Genomic DNA, 19,928 nt, shown 5'->3' with positions numbered 1-19,928 from the left:
AAATACACTATCATATATTCATATATGTTTTTGTGCTAAAGTATTTTTTACGGTTAAATATGGCTCGATGACCCTAATTATAAAAGTTTATCTCTCAATCTTTTCTCAACCAAAAAAAAAGAAGCAGAAAACTAGCGAGCATAAATGGGGAGTCCCATAGTTGAGAACCAACTACTTCGTTCCATAACAATGAATATTGTCATAGCCAAATGTCCTATCGTCCTAGGTCATTGTCTCAAAATCACATCATTGCCAAAATGCCAACTGATCCACCAAGTTATTTGATGATTCAGTGTGGGAGCAAATGGGTTCACCATGATCACAATCATCATGCAATCTGGACCCTCCAGTCATTTGAAGAGGACACAACCCAAGCAAATGTAAGCGCAAGCCGCACTCTCTGTGGATCAAACCCTCACACTTGGCAGATACATTAATCCTCAAGAGTCAAGACTAATCTTATTGATTAACAAACAAAGAATCCCCTAAACCGGCCGGCCTACCTTGTCTGTTTAGGCATATCAAATACCCTTCATAATTATTGATAAATTGAACTAAATCTCAGCTTGACTGGGTTACAAAAAAAATATATTCCGATGCTATTTTTAAATTTTGCTAATTAAAGTGAGATTAGTTTAGGATTCTTTATCTGTTTTGGTCGAAAATGAAGATTCTCTACTATCTCATGCTTCATGTGGTATTGTAATGGCATTAGGACAAAGTAATGGCATGTGGTCCGGCACGAATTGTCTCCCCATTAGTCTCATAGCATGTGAGTAATTCCCATCTTAATCTTAATTCCCCCACTGACTCGCTGAGAATGATAATCAGGATAATCACCTAATTTGGCTTTTGACTTTTGTAATTACGCCTTTCCTTTTGGCTCTTTTCACTTGTGCTTTTATGGGAGTAAATGAGAGTTGATGAGGCACGCCTCAATGATGCGTGAGCAATTTATGCAGAGCAGCCGTTGTGCATGATGCTGCGAAGTAGTAAGAGATAAAAGAAACATGAGTATACTCACGGAAGCCATAAATGCAATCTACGTAACTTGATTTTATTAGATTAAACTCGAGATTAATCATTTGTGATCGAAATCTCATTTCTAAGTGAACGTTTTGGCTTATGAAACATTATTTATTAAGTTTATTTATATTTCTACTTCAATTAATCATAACTCCAATTGTCTAAATCAATTCACGAATATTGGCTGCATAATATAAGTATCTTGTGAAAAAAAATTAAGAATCTTTCTAGCATTCGCATACCAACTGACAAAGAGAGTGTAGTGTAGCAGCATGCATTTTAACTAACAACCTGAACAATTTTCACTTGAATTGAACATTTATGTGACTTTTAACACCAAACATGACGAATGACGGTAATATCAAGAATCAAATGAGCTATTGATTTGACATGTGGGATGAGATTTTACCCTGATTTGCTCAATTCAATAAAATTTTGCCAAGCCGAAGCTTGATTTACTCCCTCTATGATCCACCTATGAAATAGTATATGCTTGCGTAATTAAAAATTATGTACGTATATATGTAGTTTATGTTGTAAATCATCATCGTATAGCCTCCAATTATGTTCTATGCCCCAGGTGGTAAATTTAGGATCCTCTCGATTTTACAGTACATTTTACAGTCTCCTCCGTACTCACGAAAATAATATCCACTTTTTCTTTTGTTTTTAAATAATTTCTGGCTTTCATGGAAAGAGAGCGAAAGCTCTGAAAAGGAGAGAAAGAAAATAAAAAGAAAAGAAAAGCAGTTGGAAGCAATAGGGTTTCAGTTTCTGTTAATACACTGTGAGATATAGAGAGAGAGAGAGAGAGAGAGAGAGAGAGAGAGAGAGAGAGAGAGAGAGAGAGAGAGACAACCCCCCTCACATATTGAAGAAGAAGAAGAAGAACCATTCACCGCTGATACATATATAACTGATCGGATTCGGGATTCCCCCTCATTTTCCGATTGATGCCCTTCGCCGGTGATGATCGTCGGCAGTGGATCGTGTTCAAGGAGGGTAGCAGCACCGGCGGCGGTAGGAGCGGCTCTCTCATCGGCGGCGGCGTCGGTGGCGGAACCGGCTTCTGGGCTTGGACTGCTCCCTCCAATGTCGGATTAGCCGTCGCCGTCACGGCCATGGCCGGAATCGCCTTGGCCGCCACTGTTGTCTACTCTAGGTAAAAACGAATCTTAATTATCAATTAAGCTTAAGAATTAAGATATTGAGAGAGAGAGATTGCTATAGATTAGAGAGAGAAAGATTAGACACACACATATAGAGATATGCTTACGGAACAGAAACCGTTAATGAGAGCCCTAAGAAGAAGCCACACTTCTTCTTCGTCTCCAACGTCGTCAAATTCATCTTCGCCGTCACCGTCTTCGTCGTCGTGGGTTCATTTGCGATCGGTTTTGTTAGTCGCTGCTTCTTCGTCTTCCTCCTCCTCCTCACCAGTTAACACTGATCGGTGAGTTTCAAATGTTTTTTTTTTGTTTCTTCTTTTTCCCCCAAACATTTTGCATTCCTTATTTAGAATCTGTGATGATTTGAAAGGAAAGCTCGGATTTTTTGTTTCATGTTTTTTTTTTTCAAATGTTGTTAGCAGCCAACACAAATCATTTTTCTTTTTTGATATTGCCTCGCAGATCCGGATCTGGAAGTCCTCCAATTGTGTCAAAAAATGTCTTCCTCAGCTAGTTTTCGATAGAGTTCATCCGAAACTCTGTTTTGTGTGGGCTTCATGTTCTCATTACTGCCTTTTGCTTTTCCATGAATGAGCTTGAACTGTGTCTTATTGGCACCATACGAGCTCAATTCCATGTTCTAATGTTTTACAAAATCCGTATTCCATTTCGTTCATATATGTTCTATTCAATCATGAAAATTGATCTTCTGAATTTGTTCTTTCTTTGGTAACAATGCTGGTCTTGGTGCTTTTTTAGTGGCCCTTGTTTCTATAGATATATTGCACCGTCCTTCAATTTGTAATTTCTGCGAATACCAATTTGGACTGTAGGTTGTGTGTGTCTTGATAACCTAGTGGAAAGAAGAGTAATATGTTTTGTTTTGATGTGTTCTCAGGGGTAGTCTTAAATCACCGTGGTCGCGAAGGAGGAAAAAACATGCACTTCTACCTAAACAATGGAAAAGTTTCTTTACACCGGAAGGGAAACTTACTGATGGTGGTGTCAAGTTCTTAAAAAAAGTTCGCAGTGGAGTATGTTATTGACTTTTTACTTGCTTATCTCTCTTTCTAGTGTCTAAGTTGCTTAAGAGGTAAAGTTCTTCCAATGCAGGGTGTTGATCCAAGTTTACGAGCAGAAGTGTGGCCTTTCCTGCTTGGAGTGTAAGTTCATGTCTACTTGATTAGTTTAATTTTTTTTAGTTGTTTGTATTTTGGACATATTAGTTGAGAAAGAGTTACTGATATTTCAAGAACTGGTTATCAGTACTCTTTTTAGTTATCTACGATGCTTGATTTATGGATCTTTGCTTGTTTTGGTCTCAAATAATGTTTGGCCTTTCATTCATCAACCATTTAAATTCTCGGAGTCCTTTGGAATAGATGAATATGGATTTATCATCACCATTTTGGTTTTCACTTGGTTCATGTGGATTCTCAAGTACCAAAGATTTGGTGTACTTGGGGAGCATTGGACAATAAAATGATGCCTGATTGTTTAATTTACTTTTTAGTTTATCAATGCTGATGCATTTGGTCATACAAATCTATATCTAAGATTCTAAGTGATTATTATTAGGTAAGAATGGGTAATTTCAAATTAGTTTCACTATTTGTCCAGCTTAATTCTCTTGCTGGGAGGGTACCAATAGTTGGGACTCTTAAGTCTAGTTTGGTATACTGTATCTCTCTCTTGTGAGCTCAAAATTTTTGGGTGTCCCTTTTTTTGCCCCTGGTTGACATTGATCCTCTCTCAATGAACAGCTATGACGTGAACAGTTCCAGGGAAGAAAGAGATTCGGCAAAAATTCAGAAAAGGTATTGTCATTCAGTTGTTTGTCCCTTTGCTGTGTATGCATTCTTCTATGGCATGTTCTCAGTTAGCTCCCCTCTTGTTGCTTTATTCTTTTCTTTTATTCTGTGTGTTTCCCTTCCTCACATTGTTGTTTCGATTTATGCAGAAGAGAATATGAGGACTTGCGGAGACAATGCCGAAAACTTTTAACAGAAAGTGAAAAGAGCTTTAAGTTAAGGGAAACTTCTGAAAACAGCGGCAATGAGGGCAGTGGAGAGTTTAGTCAAATTATTGATTCCACTGGTCCAGGGGATGCTACAAGTTCCAGGAGATCATTTTCAATTGAGGCAGGAAGCAAATTACCTGAGGATACAAAATATGCTGCCAGCCATCAAACTGTACAGGCGTCTGAATCATGCAAAGGAGATGTTGAGAAGAGTGGAGTCACCTGTGAAGATGCCTCTGCCGGTGACTCAGAATCAACTGATTCTGATTCCTCTGACGATGTTGATATCACTCGACCTTTACTTACTACTGAAGGAACTGGAGAGAATAATGTTGATGACAAGGTTACGACGGAAAACTCCTCCGTCTCCAATACAGAAAACAAACGCAAATCCCACACAGCAGAAGATTATGCCACATGGCAGAGAATCATCCGCCTCGATGCTGTGCGTGCAAATGATGAATGGATAATATATTCACCCTCTCAGGCTGATGTCTCAGAGATCAAGGCACATCGATTAGCCGAGAGTGTCAGAATGAAGGATTTTGAACACTTGGAGCCATGCAGGATCTTTCATGCTGCTCGCCTGGTTGCAATCCTGGAAGCCTATGCTTTGTACGATCCTGAAATTGGTTACTGCCAAGGGATGAGTGATCTACTTACTCCTATCATCTCAGTTATGGAAGAGGACGATGAAGCCTTCTGGTGCTTTGTGGGTTTTATGAAAAAGGCTAGGCATAACTTCCGACTGGATGAGGCTGGGATTCGGAGGCAGCTTGGCATTATTTCGAAGATTATTAAGGGCAAAGATGTTACTCTCTATAGACACCTGGAGAAGCTTCAAGCAGAGGATTGCTTTTTTGTGTACAGAATGGTAGTGGTTCTCTTCAGGCGGGAGTTGAGCTTTGAGCAGACACTTTGTCTCTGGGAGGTAATGTGGGCAGATCAGGCAGCAATTAGGGCAGGAATTGCCAAGTCTGCTTGGGGGAGGATGAGGTTGAGAGCCCCTCCCACTGATGATCTCTTGCTGTATGCAATAGCAGCCTGTGTGCTGCAGCGAAGGAAGCTGATCGTAGAGAAGTACAGCAGCATGGAAGAGATCATGAGGGAGTGCAATAGCATGGCTGGCTGTCTGGATGTTTGGAAGCTCTTAGATGATGCTCATGATTTGGTGGTAACCCTTCATGACAAGATTTAGAGACTGCGAGGGGATATGGTCTTTACTTAATCGTTCCCTGATTCCTCGTTCCTTTTTCTTTTTAGTTGTTGCCGCACCAGTTGAGGTTATCCTTTCAAACTTAAGGGACCTCAAGGCCACTTTCACACTGCTTAAAAAGCAATTTCTTGTATGGAACTAAATTATGGGATTTATAATGTGTTGCCCGCGCTCTGATGCTCATCAGAGTGATTGTGGCAGCAAAGGCAGATTTAGTAACTCTGAGCATTCTGACTGGGGGGCTCTTCCGAGTGGTGTTAACACTTGACAATCAGTGAACACAATAACTGTGCCTTTCGAGTTTGGATATGTTTTGTATGGAACTCTGGTTGAGATTTGAAGTGCTTATAAGTTGTGTTCACGATTTTAAGTGCTTAATGTTTTCACGATTTTGTGTTCATTGCTTATAAGTTGCTCCCATCTCCCAAGCCTATATATAATTTTATATGCTCCCAAGATTGTCAGTCATTTCAGATTGTTATGCATTTCGTAGTTCACTTCTAAAGCTCTTCATCTTTTCTTTTGATCTTAGGAAAATGAGTGATAAGACTCGGGTTCTCACATACACCTGACTAGTGACTAGATCGAATGAATAGCTTTCTTATCGTCCAAAGAAGTGAAATAACAAGAGAGCTTCAAACTTGAGACCTCATCAAACATCTTTCGGTTAAAATAAAACACCGAAACTGAAGACCTTTTCTTTTAGAAAATAAAATTACGATATATAGCATCAAACTTAAGACCTTATCATATATATTTTTTCTCTACAGTGTGAATTACATGGTGGATAAAGGTTCGAACTTGAGAAATATCTACTATGGTTTCGTTATAAAATTCTTACCAACACTAAAACTTAAAGATTTTGTAAAGCTTTTTGTGCATGTTTGTTTGCAAGGACTAGCCTGGACAGTGTTACATAAGGAGTGCTACATGGCTAATAATGTGTTTGGTGCTGAAAGGTACAAACTTAAATGAGCTTAGGCAAAGTTTGAATTGGTTCGAGTGAATTATAAAACTTTGGTTGATGCAAATTTGGGTACTGTGCAACTGATGAGTGAAAACAATTTTATATCATTGGGTATTGCAGAATCAGTTGGGAGGTAAAGAATGACTAATCTAATTATGGGTTTTTGGTGTTGTATTTTAGATCATGTCTTGGTGATGAGGTTATGGGTTTCTGGGTTGGTTATTTAATTGTATTGTTATTCTATCAGAAGAGGACAATGCCGCTTGAATTGTTCAATTGAATCATGTATATTGTTTAATTGAATTGTTCTTCTAACAGTATAGGAACTGGGTTGCTTACGCACATATGATATGGGTTTTGTATTGGATTAGATTTTGAGTTCAAGCATGTGTATCTCAATATCTATGTAAGAAAGAGAAGAAAATACATATTAAAGGTTAGTGATGCAGTTCAAAAGAATCAATCTCACCTAGATAGTACTGCCTCATCAAACATAGTGCAAACTAGTCTTTAATAAGGCTACTCTCAGTTGAGTAGCTTAAGTACTAAAATTAGAGTGACTCACGATAATCATAGGTACCAAACGTGCATTTTATGTGCTCTATATTTAAGGGTCATCATTTGGCCCGTGAGTAGTCTGGCCCAACCCGGTCAAAGCCCATTCAAAGCCCGACCATATGGGTATAAGACCGAGTAGAGGCCGAAGGTTCAAAGCGTCGGTCCGGCCCAAGGCCCGGCCCGTTCAAGCCCGATTAAAAGCCCGTCCAAAGTCCATTTATTTTTAAAATTAATAATTTTATATGTATTTATTTGTTGTATATGTTAATTAGTTAAATTATTTTGTTATATTTCTTATATTTTGTACTATATTTAGTTAAATAATTAGCATATCTTATTTTTTAATAAAAATATACATTACACATAAAATAATGGGCCCGGCCGGTTCAAAAAGCCCAGTCCGAAAAAACCCGTAAGACCCGGACCTGTAGGTAGTCATGTGGGCCTCAATTTTATTAATAAGCCCGACCCGACCCGACCCGACCCGAATAATTGAAAAAAAATCATAAAAGCCCGGCCCTGCCCATTACCGACCCCTATCTATATTGCTTAATGTTAGCTATATGCAAAGCAATTTGATGATATTACTATTTTTTTTTTTACAATATTACGATATTATTTGATACGTGTTCATATATGTTGGTATTTTTAGGGTGTTGTGTTTGAAAAGGTTGGTTCTTCTTGAGATTAACAGTAAGAATGATTAGGTTACACTTATATTTTCAGGCTGTAATCGCCAGTGATATCCCATGTTTTGTAATTTTGGATTAGTTTCGTAAAGTATTTTTTCAACAAAATGCAAGAAGGAAATAGGAAATAGCTACCAATTAATTTTTTTTTAACGGCGTTAATGAAATGGAAGAAGCATCTCCCGTTCATGGAACTCGCTCTCTGTTAACTCCTTCAGCTGCTTCGTTCTTTGATTCTTCTTCCTTTTCCTCTCTTCTCTCTCAGTCAGATCAGTCTTTGAAATCTGAGCGCTTCTCCGATCTCCCACAATGTCCGCACCCGCCGAAGAGCCTCCCTCCCAAAACGGACTCCAACCCGACCCGACTACAAATCCCGACCCCCAACCCGAACCACAGACAGTCGTCCGGTCCGAATCCGCGCCAGAACCGTCGCAACAGCCTCGAGCTCGACCGGAGCCAGTTCCAGAGCCCGAGGCTCAGCCGGAGCCTGAAACTAAACCGGAATCACGAGCTCCACCCGAACCGGTGGTGATCGACTCTGCAGATCCGGCGGTGGAGGAAGCCAAAGAAACCACGGCGGTGCCGATCGAGTCCAGTTCGCAAGGGACTGCAAAACCTGAGCTGAAGAAAGACGAAGGGAGCCGTACATTCACAATGAGAGAGCTGCTTAACGGCTTGAAGAATGACGACGCTGCTAACGAGTCTAGCTCTCCGTACAGTCACAGGTTCACGTCGCAACTCATATTTCCTTGTATTTATTTGCGTAATTTGAATTATTTGGTGATGTAATTGTGTTTTTTGAGCTTGAAATTTGGTTCATATTATCAATCTTTATGTTTGGAATTCACAATGTAGCTTCCTATGCGTTTTCAAGGTCTCACTTTTTGTAGTGGATGATTTGGTTTTGCTTTGTTATGCTATTTGCTCACGTTATTGTTTGCCAATCTGTGGCTCTTTGAATGTATCAGTGAAGGAACGCCGCGTCAGCAACAGCAACAAGAGCAGAACAATGCTGCAATGGAGTTGATCAATAGTGTCACTGGCACCGATGATGATGGAAGATCTCGCCAGCGCGTTCTTACTTTTGCTGCCAAGAGGTGCCGTCCTTTAACTGCTTCTCGTAACAGTGTAATGTTGTAGTTTACTTCTGAAAAAATCAAGCTCATGTGTTAAGAAGTACACGATCACACTCTTTAGTGTTGAGTATGCAACTGTGCGATGTTTACAAGCTCAAGTACATTTTTCTTTAATTTGAAGTCTTTGGTCTTCCGATGTTGTGACTTGCATTTTAAATTCTGTAGGTATGCTAGTGCTATAGAGAGGAATCCAGATGATTATGATGCACTATACAATTGGGCGCTGGTTCTTCAGGTATGAATTATTGTCTTGTGACTTCTGTATACTTTTGTAACAGAAACAGTATCTAGTTGTTCTTTCACTTTAACCAGAAGTTCTGAATTTAAGAATGGTTGTTTTACTCTCTAGGCGTTAAAGCACTTTACTATGTTTAAGACTTTAATTGTCATCATTTGCCTCGCAGGAAAGTGCGGACAACGTTAGTCCTGATTCTACGTCTCCTTCTAAAGATGCTTTGCTTGAGGAGGCTTGCAAAAAATATGATGAGGCTACCCATCTGTGCCCTACACTTCATGACGTATGTTTGCATGTCCTTATTTATATAGATTACTTGATTAGCGATTGTAAAGCGATATGATAGAGAACCTCAGAAAGCTAACACCTAGTAGATATCATGCCATCTATATATCGGGAGATGATCTTATTTATTGTCTTATCCATTTGGCATATGGCAATAATGTGATCTTTACCATCCAGGCCTTCTATAATTGGGCCATAGCAATCTCTGATCGAGCGAAAATGCGTGGTCGTACAAAGGAAGCTGAAGAACTATGGAAGCTGGTAAGAATGACATTTCAGTACTTGAGCCTTCAAAGATTGTAAGACTTACATTACATATATTGCATGTCTTAACTAGAATTATAACTGCCCTAGCTAATATTTTAATACCAATTTTGACAACTCTTCAAGTATACTGATTGAAATACATTATTAAATTCACTGTACTGTATATGTAAACTTTACTCTTTTCTAATATGTTTTCGTTTACTATGATGCTGGGGTGAGGAATAGGGTGACCTTTGTGAGCTTAAATATCATATATGATGGACTGATGGTGCTTGTATCAACTATCAACTATCAAATAGGCTTATTTATTCTTTACATCTTAGCTTGAAATTATTCTATAAAAGAAGTGTCAAATAAGTAAAATTTACCTTTCCAATTTGATTTGCAGGCTACGAAAAATTATGAGAAAGCTGTCTTGCTGAACTGGAACAGTCCCCAGGTATGACTCAAGGATTTATACTTTTCCATTCTCTGATGATCAAAGATAAATTGTTATACAACCTGTCTGATTTAATACAAGAGAAATTATTATTTTAAATCATAATTCCTCAGTACTAACACCATGCAATTTATATTTCAGGCTCTTAACAACTGGGGACTTGCTCTGCAGGTATCTTAAGTTTATTAGATGTGTTCTAAAATTCTTAATCGAGTTACCTTAGTTTTGTCTTCCTCTTTATGTAATTATGTTTTGTGATATTCACTCCATTCTGATTTCTTATATGTGGTTATGCATTTTAGGAACTTAGTGCAATTGTTCCTGCACGAGAAAAGCAATCGATTGTAAAAAGTGCAATCAGTAAGGTAAATGTTGTTCAAAACATCAGAATGGTTGGATTATTGTGGAATGTGGAGGAAGCTAACAAATTAATTTCTCAGGTAAGTTCCATAGTTTTTATACTGAATAATGTTGCTTTCTCCTCTTGCAGTTCCGGGCAGCTATTCAGTTGCAATTTGATTTCCATCGAGCAATTTACAACCTTGGAACTGTATTGGTAAGTTTAAGTTATCCTTTATAGATTATGATAATGCCCTTAGCTTCTTAGTTTGCACTATACTACAGAGGATAACAAGACAGTATTTCCCTTATCTATTAATCTCATTTGAGTGGTCACTTGATTTACTAAATTGGTATTGCTCTTTCTTTCAGTATGGATTGGCAGAGGATACACTAAGAACTGGGGGATCTGGAAATCCCAAAGAAGTTTCACCTAATGAGTTATACAGTCAATCAGCTATCTACATTGCAGCTGCTCATGCTCTGAAACCAAATTACAATGTAATATTCTCATGCTTTTCTTCAATTAACTATAGCTAAGCTGATGTTGACATGAGCACCCTGCTTCATAGTTTCAGACTTTCATGCAACTATAATTCAATAGTTCATCATAGTTAATGTCACGAATTCATTTCAATCTCTGTGTGTCTGTGTCTGTTCTGTTTTTGATATTTAAGAATATGTTATTCATTAATTTTAAGCTAAGATTTATTATGATGCGATTTACTTTCAGGTTTACACTAGTGCTCTGCGGCTGGTGAGATCCATGGTAAGCATTGATACCTTCTATCAACAAAACTTTATGCTCTTTTTTCTAATCAATTATTATTTGTAACAACTGGTTCTTATTTGATTATACAGATACTTGGACCTATTCTTTTTGAATCTTTTTAAATGCTTACCCTTTATAGTTTTTCATTATAACTGAAATGATGGTAACCTTGTGTTACAGCTTCCTCTGCCATATCTTAAAGTCGGATATCTTACTGCACCACCAGTAGGGAAACCAATTGCACCTCATAGTGATTGGAAACGATCACAATTTATTTTGAACCACGAAGGGCTTCAACAGGTAATTATTTATATCAATTCATAATTCTACATATATTTATAGTGTGTATTAAGAAAATTTCCAGGCCTAAACCCTATGTCCATATCTATCACTTCAGCAGGTCAGCAAAGGTGACCAAAAGCTAGTACCCCCTAGCGGCTCTGGAAGATCAGGAGATACAGCTATAAAAATTAATATTCCAGATATTGTTTCTGTTTCAGCATGTGGTGATCTGACTTTACCACCTGGTGCAGGGCTCTGCATTGATACAATTCAGGGACCTCTCTATCTGGTAAGAGTTTACCTTTTCTTACTTGAAAATTTAAATCCTTTCTTGGATACAAAAGTCATAAACTTTTGCTTGTCATTATCACTTTGAATTCGGCTGGTGTTTATGGTTCCTACAAATAGGGTTGATCTTTATTTCATTTCTAGGCCTGTCTATTAATAACTCGATCTGTTCATGTATAATCCAGAATACTTTTGATAAAAAAAAGTACTGATTTTAAGTAGATAGGCGCTCGCTTGAGCAACAATTAACTAATTATTGTATAATTAACATGCATGCTTTCCATTATCTACACGCCTTTCATGCATTCATTATTTTTGCTCGTGTATCTTCTGTTTTGCAATATCAGCTCTAGAATAAAAAAATTGCCCTAGTCTCAGACATGACACTTTTTGTTGTTTTCTGATGATGTCAAGTGTCAGCATATCAATAGCATCCTACCGTAGTAAGACTAGTAACATGAGGTGCATAAAAGAGAACCAAAAGCAGTGCTTTTTGTATAGAAGAAGTGTGCCTTCTAACGTGAATTTTCATCAACCTCTAGGTTGCTGATTCATGGGACTTCCTTGATGGGTGGCTTGATGCAATCCGTCTAGTTTACACAATTTATGCACGAAGTAAGGGTGATGTTCTGGCAGGTATTATAACAGGGTGATTTTCTTTTCTTCTTTTCCTTTAATTTAATACAACCAAGCCCTTAACTTCGGAGTGATGTATAATTTTTGTAACAACGGCTTGTTCAAATAAACTAAGTATATTGTAAACGCTGGATGTGTTAATTAGAATTTTCATCTACAAAATCATAGAAAGTTTTTGAGGATAAGGTTCAAAGCACTTGCTTCTTTCTATGATTTCCGATGTCACAAGTTCCCTGAAATACTTGCATTTTTGGGTTTGCTTTGTGTCCCAGCTCATAGAGCTAAGTTTGTTATTTCTTTGGTTTGAGTGGCCAAGTGAAAATACTCAAAATAGCTTATAAACTTTGGTGGTGGATATACCAAAATCTCAAACAAATTTCTTTCTTCCTGCATCCCTGGAATCAATTTCTTTATTCATTCCGCTATTCCTTTGCTAAGTGGTGGTCAATCACCCCCCAAAGTGGATTCTTATTACTATGATACTATCTAGGATGAGATAAAAACTCGATACGATTGTATTCTTAATGTATATCGCTTTAGTGCTGTTGTACTCTAGGAACCCAAAAATTTCATGCAGATGGGGGGTTTTACTTTGGCCAGAGCAAGAATTGAAGCTGGAAGAGACCACAATCCTTCTCCACAAATTAAACCAGAAGCAACCACAGGAACCATCATGCCAGCATTCTTGCTGTCAAGCCTGTGCCATGCAAATACGATAACACTCCCGGTGAACATATCTATGGCGAAGTAAGCCCCGACTAGAAACGGCACACCCATGACCATAGGAAGCGGCATCCATTTTCCGATCTTTGGGGGCGAGAAATCTCTGATCAGGTTAACCATCACTGCGAAAGCAAAGAATCCATAACAGAGCTGCACGCAATGCTGAGGCAGAGCCGAGAAGCCTTCAACACCCAAAATCGCCATGTTTCTGTAGATCAAGGCATATGGAGCTTTGAATTCTCCGTGTGGGTTTCCCACATCAAATGCCTTGTAGAACAAGAGGAAACTGAGAGGAGCTGTTAGACAGCCTATTAGGGTGCCAATGGCTTGACTCACAAACATTGCTCTAGGAGAGGTGAAAGTTAGATGCGCTGTCTTGAGATCTTGCATCAGATTACAAGCCACAGAACAAACCGATTTTACGACACCACATCCGGCAAGCCCTGCCACCACCCCGTGTTCTTTCCCTGTCAATGCTGCTAGCAAAAAAAGAGCAACTTTTCCATAGTTGTAGGCCATGTTTATGTCTGTAAGACCAGCTCCATAAGCATTGCAGAAGGCAAGGGATGGAGCAAGCATGTAGGCTACAACTACGTAGTACCATTTGAGTTCCGGGAACATCATGGGGATCGCTATAACAGACACGATGGAGAAGACAACATATCCAGCAACTCCAACCCACATTGGAATGTTTTCTCTGATAAAGATCTCATTTTGCCTCTCTTCAATGGGCTTCAATTTGTCATTTTTATCTGCAGTGAGAAGAATATGTTCCATTACTCCATTAGTTTCACTATTTTACTTTGTCTCGATGACAGTAACAAAGATTTGACTCAATCCTTGCGGTGAACTGTGAAGAGTTACCAAATCAGTACAAGTAAAGGAAATCAAAACGATTCATAATACCTGGAAGGTTCTTGCTTTTCATTCTGTCATGAATACTAACAATGGTTGACAGCATTATCTTGATGAAATTGTAAAGACCATCACCAAGGATTAAAGAAACAGATAGAAATACCTGAGAAAGGGATCATGGAAAATACTGAGTACTGTACTTAGGAGGTGACTATATGAGGTAAAAAGATAAAATTAAATAAAGTACATAAAGGAATTAGACAAGACCTTGTAACCATATAAACTCTTCATATCATATTCCTCTAAACTCTCAGGGAACCAATTTCCTTTAAGCTGACCAATTAGTGGCCACATTACTCCAAAAGAGAGAACAGCTCCAAGAAGCAAAGACAGGTTCACTAGATGGGAGCATATCATGCCTGCTCCAACAAAAGTCATGCTAAAATCAAAGTAGAATCTGCAATTGAGAAAACAAACTACAGAAGGTCAGTGAGAATATTAATGCCTAGTACAAAACAGAACATTAGTCGAAGATGCTTACGTGTTTTTCCAAGCTTGCAATCCGAATGTGGGGAACTGCGAGAATCCACAGTTTTCGGAGGCCTCGTAGAACCACTTGAAAAAACCCCACAAGAAGCTGATTGAAAAGTACTTCATGAACCCTTTTACTTGCTTCCTGCAAATGATCATTAATACCAATTGATGTTCCAGTTCTTACATTTAATTTCTAAGAACTAAGAGATCGAAAGAAGCTGTCTTTACTTTGCCATCTTATCTCCTTGAGTATGGAAACCATTAATGAGAACAGCAGTCGCCAAACCACTTGGATAAGTCAATTTCAAGTCCACTATCATTACCTGCATATGAAGAAATGTAGGTTTTATATACAAACCAAAGCTATCTAATCTGTTTTCCGAAAGAAGTTGAACTAAATACTATATGAATGTACCTTCCTAAGAGGAATCAAAACAAATAGTCCAACAAAGCAAACTAGGAAAAGAAAGCCAGTCATCCATCCAAGCGCAGGTTCCTTTACAGAACTTGCAGAGTTTCCCTCAGTGTGAGTACCTGATAACTCATATGTCGTCTTGTTCAATCCCAAGAGATAAGATCCAAATCCACCTGCATATTCAAGAGATTTAAACAAAAAAATATAGGGAAGAAAAGAGAAGTGAGTGAACTAAAAGAAGATAACAAATACCTGAAATAGCAATACTATAACATGCAACTGCAGATGTCTGTATCATAGTGTTCTCTTGCCTAGTAAAGGGTCTCGATACATATCCAGCTTTTGCCAGCAGATTTGTCCAGGTTCTGATGAACACGAAAGCGAGAAGAGCAGCAGAAACATTGAGGTTAGGAGTAATCCCAGTTGTCAGGTTTAGCTTCATGGCTATCACACTGTAGACACTTCCAATCACTATGCTAGCAATAACTCCCCTTATGGTTAGCTGCTCGGTCCATGCATCGATTCTTCCCAATGACCCTTCGGATTCGGTTGTCTCATCTTCCATGTCCTCTCTCTCAATCTCCTTCTTTTCCCTTGCCTCCAAATCCATGTTCATGGCTAGCTATCACTTCTGTTACTATGTGCACTTTATTTGAAGTATTTTGGGTAGCTTATGTGCTAAGCAACAGGGAAACTTATAATCAACAGTGGAAAATTAAGAATATCAGCATGGAATCCTTTACAGAACTCACCTTTTGAATTTGATCTATTTTTATCCTTCTCTTCAATCTGTAATATCGAAAAGATGACAAAACCTAGTGCCCTGTCTTCTTATTATAGCTTCCTGTATATATCGCCCACAGCTCAGCAAATAATGATAGACATGTTATCCTCTTCTATGTCTTGTCACCAGCCTACAAGTTCACATAGCATAAATACATATATCAACCACTTGTATAAGCAATAACCTGTTTATTCATATTTTCTGAAGGTCTAGGAGGACAGAGTAACATGGCGAGCAGAAGATGCTCTAAATAAGGATATGGCAATGGATTACTGATCACATACAATTTATACTATTTGTTCATGATTGAGTAAATCAGAGGCACTTGCTTTACTAGCTGACCTTATCATTGACCCTTCTTCTCTTTGATGATGATTTCTACACAAACTAGTTCACTTGAAGTGGTTAAATTGAACCATCCAGGAAGCGATTGTGGACTTATCAATCCCATTGAGTAGAAAATGATAGCTGAAGAAAAAAAAAACAAAGAACACTGAGCTTTGCTTCTTGAGTATAATGAGTGATTAGATTCTCTACTGTATTTGATAACCATGTAGGGTATCACCAGATAATTTCGTATTCTATCTAGTTTCCAGTCTTGTTTGTTTGATTACTAAAGTCTGATGAAGAATGTCGAATGCCATGTCGAATTCCATGTTTAGAGACAAGATCGATCTTGCATCTTTCAACCTCTTTGTAGTGATATCTGTGTTGGATTTCTGAATTCCTAACATGACATTAGAGAGGATTATTCAGTCACGTTGTGAAGCGTGATCAATGTTAAAACCTCGACTTTGATCCTTAGGCTGGCTAACCATCACAAATCCTAACAAGACATTATACCACCTATAAAAAAATACAAATATGAAAACCAGGAAAGACAAACAAGCAATGCTACTCAACCAATCACGTTACGTGATGCATCATAATATTAAGTTTCTAACGTTGTAAAACATTAAAACCTCGACTTTGATCCTTCGACCAACTATCACAAGACTTAACGAGACATGAATACCACCTGCAATATATCAACCACACAAACTTTCCAAATCTGTAAAACAGGGAGAGCTGTTTCTTAGCAATCAATCATAGTCGAAATATAATGGTTAGCAAGAAGAAGATTATGGGGATGATAAGTCAATGAGAGTGAGCGGCTGGCTGTGCTTGTCCTCTTTGTAAAAAGCAATGGCCATGAGGCCTGCACACGCCTTTCACTCACCTCATCTGTGCTTTTGGAACCTTCTGCAGATTTCTGCTCGTGAAGTTGACACCGGAAAAAATGGCACTGGAATATTACTGATTGAAACCTCGATCAGGACCAACCTATATAGCCAGACAAGCTCAGATTAACCTTCAATACTGTGTGTGGTATATGATTAATCTCAGCTTAATTCTCTTCAGTAGGTTCTATTTATTCTAGCCTTGAAAGCATCTTGATCACATCATGCAGATATGTTTGGCTCTTTTGCTCCAAAAGATCATCGTTGGAATATTTTACAGTGGTTGGTCCTGTTGAATGTAGGGATAGCTAGGTTGAAGTCAGCTGTTGACGTCATTTAAAAGTTTCCAATATAACATTGCCATGGATTCTCCCCTCCAATAATGAAAAATAATGATGTAAACTCACTAACAGAGGCATGATGCCAACAAGCACATACATTTGTGGATTCCTTTCTCATTTCCTTTAACAATCAAACATGTTAGCCTGTTTTCTGGACTAGGCAAACCCATCTGTTTCTTAATCACACATTCAAACTACATTCTGACCTCTAAGGTCGTCTCAAATTTCCCATTTAGGATCTGGGGGTCCAACTGTATTTGAAAATGAGATATTGATTACCATTTGAGAGCTTGAAAATGCAAGAAACAGATGTGTTTCAAGATGTTGGTAAGAACTGAGAATTCAGAAGAAAATGTCTGTAGTTTGACAATGTAATCTCTACGACACGCATTTGTATGAGAGGAGTTGTATAAAAAAGAATGAATTAGAAGCTTAAATCATAACTTGTAACCAACAAAAAAATGATATACCATTTACGCGAAACTGATATATAGATAAAAATTAACTTTCTGCAATTTCATTCAAGCAACAACATTGATCTAATCTTTGTTTAAGTCAAGGCAGGTTGCTGCTGGCCGGCCCTCCTAGCCTGAGAACTTTAGTTTTAGGTATTGAAAAAACCAGCAAACTCACCCATTGTGCCAAAGTTTGGCTTCACTTTCACCACATGCTGAAGTCGATTTTAAATGACAAGATAGAATGAAAGAGATCACAAAACTTAGTGGAGGATTAAGCAATCATTGATGATCTTTATGAATAGACATGGGGTTGCAAAGTCAATCATCTTCCTTAATTTTTACTTTGAGCTAGACTTCTTTCTGGTATTCGAGTAGATTGGTACATAATATATGGCAAAATGGTCCCCTTTCATCTGCTTTTGCAGGCTATATGGGTTGGCTTGCTATCCATGGATATGATGGAGCTGCATTCTGCACCACTCTTCTTGGTAGGCTATGGTATTCTTCATGTTCCAATTTCAGAAAGCAAAACAAGTGACTGAGTGGGGCTTTCAATCCATGAAAACCACAATGACAAGAATGTGTCATGTTCTTCATGATAAAGCTCCAAACCTACAACCATCAACTGGAATTTAGAGACAACTTTCTTGGACTTGCACGTATTCAGCTCAATCTTCTTACATGACAACTTATGGTAGGTGGTCGATCATCAGATTTTTTTTTAATATCATCATCAAGAAGATTATGTAATATAAACTCTAAAGTTTGTTGTAAAAGTCTAATATATTTTCTAATGTTTGTTGTAAATTATAAATCTTTATCTAATAAAAATAACACATATCTCATCTAACATTATGTCATGCGCGAGTTGAGTCTTATCTAACAAACATAAAATAACATGACCTTATTAGCGTCGCGTACAACGTAAGTCTAGTAGATTAATTTCAGTTGGTAATCACTGTATATGTCAAAAGCTAAATATACACTCTCATGATCATAGTCTTCATCAACAACTTTGCCTACAAATGCACCCAATCCTGCATCTAAAATATAAGAATTATTTCTAACCAAAAAAATATAAGAATTATCCCCTAAAAAAAGATATATATGTTTCAGGGTCAAATAATTCTGTATTATTGAATGATATGGGGGCCTATATATAGGCATTACAAAACCACAATCTTGTAAGATTCAGAGTCCTAATCTATTACGGAGATGCTAATCTATCTCCTAACAGGAAACCTATTTAGGCTAAGACACACATAAGGGTAGAATAGTCATTCTCCCGGAACATTTCCCATTGTGTCGCATGCCTAGGTTGCATGGTGCACATATCGTTGCCTCGGTAAAAACCTTGTCAAGCAAAATAAAAACCTCTTGGGTAAAAACAAAAGCTTGATAGAAGGGAAAAAGAGCACAACGCACCGTCTACATTTGATAGCATCATGTGAGGTAGACTCCCCCTGAAGTCTACGAAACAACTCTCCCTGATTAGTGCCATAATCATAGAGTACAAAGAACAACGTATACAACGTTCATTACATACTTCTCAAACGTAGTTTAGGGCTAATGATTAACCATTAATCTAACCACACATCTTTAGATCATACATGCTATACTTAGCCAAACTTAGATCTTAGGAAACAAGATTGCATAACAACTCAAAACAAGAGTTTGCAATGAAAATCAGATTCTCGGATAGAATGACCTTCACTCACTTAAACGGCCATAACTTCTTCGTCAAAATAGGTATCAGTGAACCATAAAATGTTCTGTAAAGTAGACACCCGTGGCTTTCCAATTACATAAAGTTCACAACCTAATCCGATCAGAGCAGTTCACAATGCTCTGTCGAAGTTGACTAACTTGCAAATTTCCTGACAGAACTGCCCTACTTTGCTAAAACGGCCATAACTCACTCAATATGATAGCTATGAACAAATGGTTGGTTTCCCTGGAAAGTAGACACATAGACCTTTCCAACGGTACTAATTTCACCATATTTCATCGAGCGAGCTGTCTTGTAGGTCTCGTTGAAGTTGACATACGAAACTAGACAGATTCTGATTTGTCACATTCAATGTGTCTTTCGCAAAAAGAATGGGGGAATGGACCGATGAAAGACTGATTTTGGTCCGAAGCGGAACCGTACACATCCTCTACACTACCAGTGTCGACTACTACACCAAGGTGTACGTTGATGTTGCTGGAGCTGCTAGCGGCGTTGGTGTGGATAGGATTTTTGTTGGTTCACTAAGTGTAGAACTAAACCCA

General features: G+C 38.2%; 3 protein-coding genes across 7 annotated transcripts; 2 read left to right on the top strand and 1 right to left on the bottom strand.

Annotated features, from left to right (window-relative positions):
* Positions 1-1,865: 1,865 nt before the first annotated feature.
* Positions 1,866-5,817, top strand: LOC126796288 (rab GTPase-activating protein 22). 3 transcript variants are annotated; one of them, XM_050523077.1, is made up of 6 exons: positions 1,866-2,188; positions 2,324-2,479; positions 3,094-3,229; positions 3,309-3,358; positions 3,959-4,012; positions 4,156-5,817. In XM_050523077.1, the coding sequence occupies exons 1-6, from the start codon at positions 1,980-1,982 to the stop codon at positions 5,411-5,413; spliced, it is 1,863 nt and encodes a 620-aa protein (XP_050379034.1). In that variant the 5' UTR covers positions 1,866-1,979; the 3' UTR covers positions 5,414-5,817. The 3 variants fall into 3 exon arrangements, with proteins under 3 accessions (XP_050379034.1, XP_050379035.1, XP_050379036.1); XM_050523078.1 differs by lacking the exon at positions 2,324-2,479; XM_050523079.1 differs by having other exon boundaries at positions 2,052-2,479.
* A 2,014-nt stretch (positions 5,818-7,831) lies between these two features.
* LOC126796289 (protein HLB1) lies at positions 7,832-12,483 on the top strand. Of its 2 annotated transcripts, none has more exons than XM_050523081.1 (14): positions 7,832-8,370; positions 8,614-8,742; positions 8,947-9,016; positions 9,186-9,299; positions 9,479-9,562; positions 9,957-10,007; positions 10,149-10,178; positions 10,310-10,372; positions 10,498-10,563; positions 10,719-10,847; positions 11,080-11,115; positions 11,299-11,418; positions 11,519-11,689; positions 12,231-12,483. In XM_050523081.1, exons 1-14 carry the CDS (start codon positions 7,955-7,957, stop codon positions 12,339-12,341), a joined length of 1,590 nt encoding a protein of 529 aa, XP_050379038.1. In that variant the 5' UTR covers positions 7,832-7,954; the 3' UTR covers positions 12,342-12,483. The 2 variants fall into 2 exon arrangements, with proteins under 2 accessions (XP_050379038.1, XP_050379037.1); XM_050523080.1 differs by having other exon boundaries at positions 7,833-8,370; positions 11,516-11,689.
* Positions 12,484-12,683: 200 nt separating this feature from the next.
* On the bottom strand, positions 12,684-16,035 carry LOC126796286 (metal-nicotianamine transporter YSL1). 2 transcript variants are annotated; one of them, XM_050523075.1, is made up of 8 exons: positions 15,920-16,035; positions 15,104-15,765; positions 14,852-15,024; positions 14,665-14,759; positions 14,444-14,578; positions 14,170-14,359; positions 13,954-14,065; positions 12,684-13,799 (listed from the first exon to the last, which is right to left on the bottom strand). In XM_050523075.1, the coding sequence occupies exons 2-8, from the start codon at positions 15,465-15,467 to the stop codon at positions 12,877-12,879; spliced, it is 1,992 nt and encodes a 663-aa protein (XP_050379032.1). In that variant the 5' UTR covers positions 15,468-15,765; positions 15,920-16,035; the 3' UTR covers positions 12,684-12,876. The 2 variants fall into 2 exon arrangements, with proteins under 2 accessions (XP_050379032.1, XP_050379033.1); XM_050523076.1 differs by lacking the exon at positions 15,920-16,035 and having other exon boundaries at positions 15,104-15,482; positions 15,604-15,857.
* Between the last annotated feature and the right edge of the window lie 3,893 nt (positions 16,036-19,928).

The sequence above is a fragment of the Argentina anserina genome, chromosome 5 (assembly GCF_933775445.1).
Source record: "Argentina anserina chromosome 5, drPotAnse1.1, whole genome shotgun sequence".
Lineage (NCBI taxonomy): Eukaryota > Viridiplantae > Streptophyta > Magnoliopsida > Rosales > Rosaceae > Argentina > Argentina anserina.
The sequence above is the reverse complement of the archived record's forward strand: the minus strand, read 5'-3'. Positions and strand labels throughout refer to the sequence as shown.

Coding starts and splice junctions, on each gene's coding strand:
- LOC126796289 (XM_050523080.1), top strand. CDS start 7,955: ATGTCCGCACCCGCCGAAGAGCCTCCCTCCCAAAACGGACTCCAACCC. Junction 10,564..10,718: donor ACAACCTTGGAACTGTATTG/GTAAGTTTAAGT, acceptor TCTTTCTTTCAG/TATGGATTGGCAGAGGATAC. Junction 11,116..11,298: donor TGCGGCTGGTGAGATCCATG/GTAAGCATTGAT, acceptor CTTGTGTTACAG/CTTCCTCTGCCATATCTTAA.
- LOC126796286 (XM_050523075.1), bottom strand. CDS start 15,467: ATGAACATGGATTTGGAGGCAAGGGAAAAGAAGGAGATTGAGAGAGAG. Junction 15,025..15,103: donor TTATAGTATTGCTATTTCAG/GTATTTGTTATC, acceptor TTGAATATGCAG/GTGGATTTGGATCTTATCTC. Junction 14,066..14,169: donor AGAGTTTATATGGTTACAAG/GTCTTGTCTAAT, acceptor TCCCTTTCTCAG/GTATTTCTATCTGTTTCTTT.
- LOC126796288 (XM_050523077.1), top strand. CDS start 1,980: ATGCCCTTCGCCGGTGATGATCGTCGGCAGTGGATCGTGTTCAAGGAG. Junction 2,480..3,093: donor TCACCAGTTAACACTGATCG/GTGAGTTTCAAA, acceptor ATGTGTTCTCAG/GGGTAGTCTTAAATCACCGT. Junction 3,230..3,308: donor TAAAAAAAGTTCGCAGTGGA/GTATGTTATTGA, acceptor CTTCCAATGCAG/GGTGTTGATCCAAGTTTACG.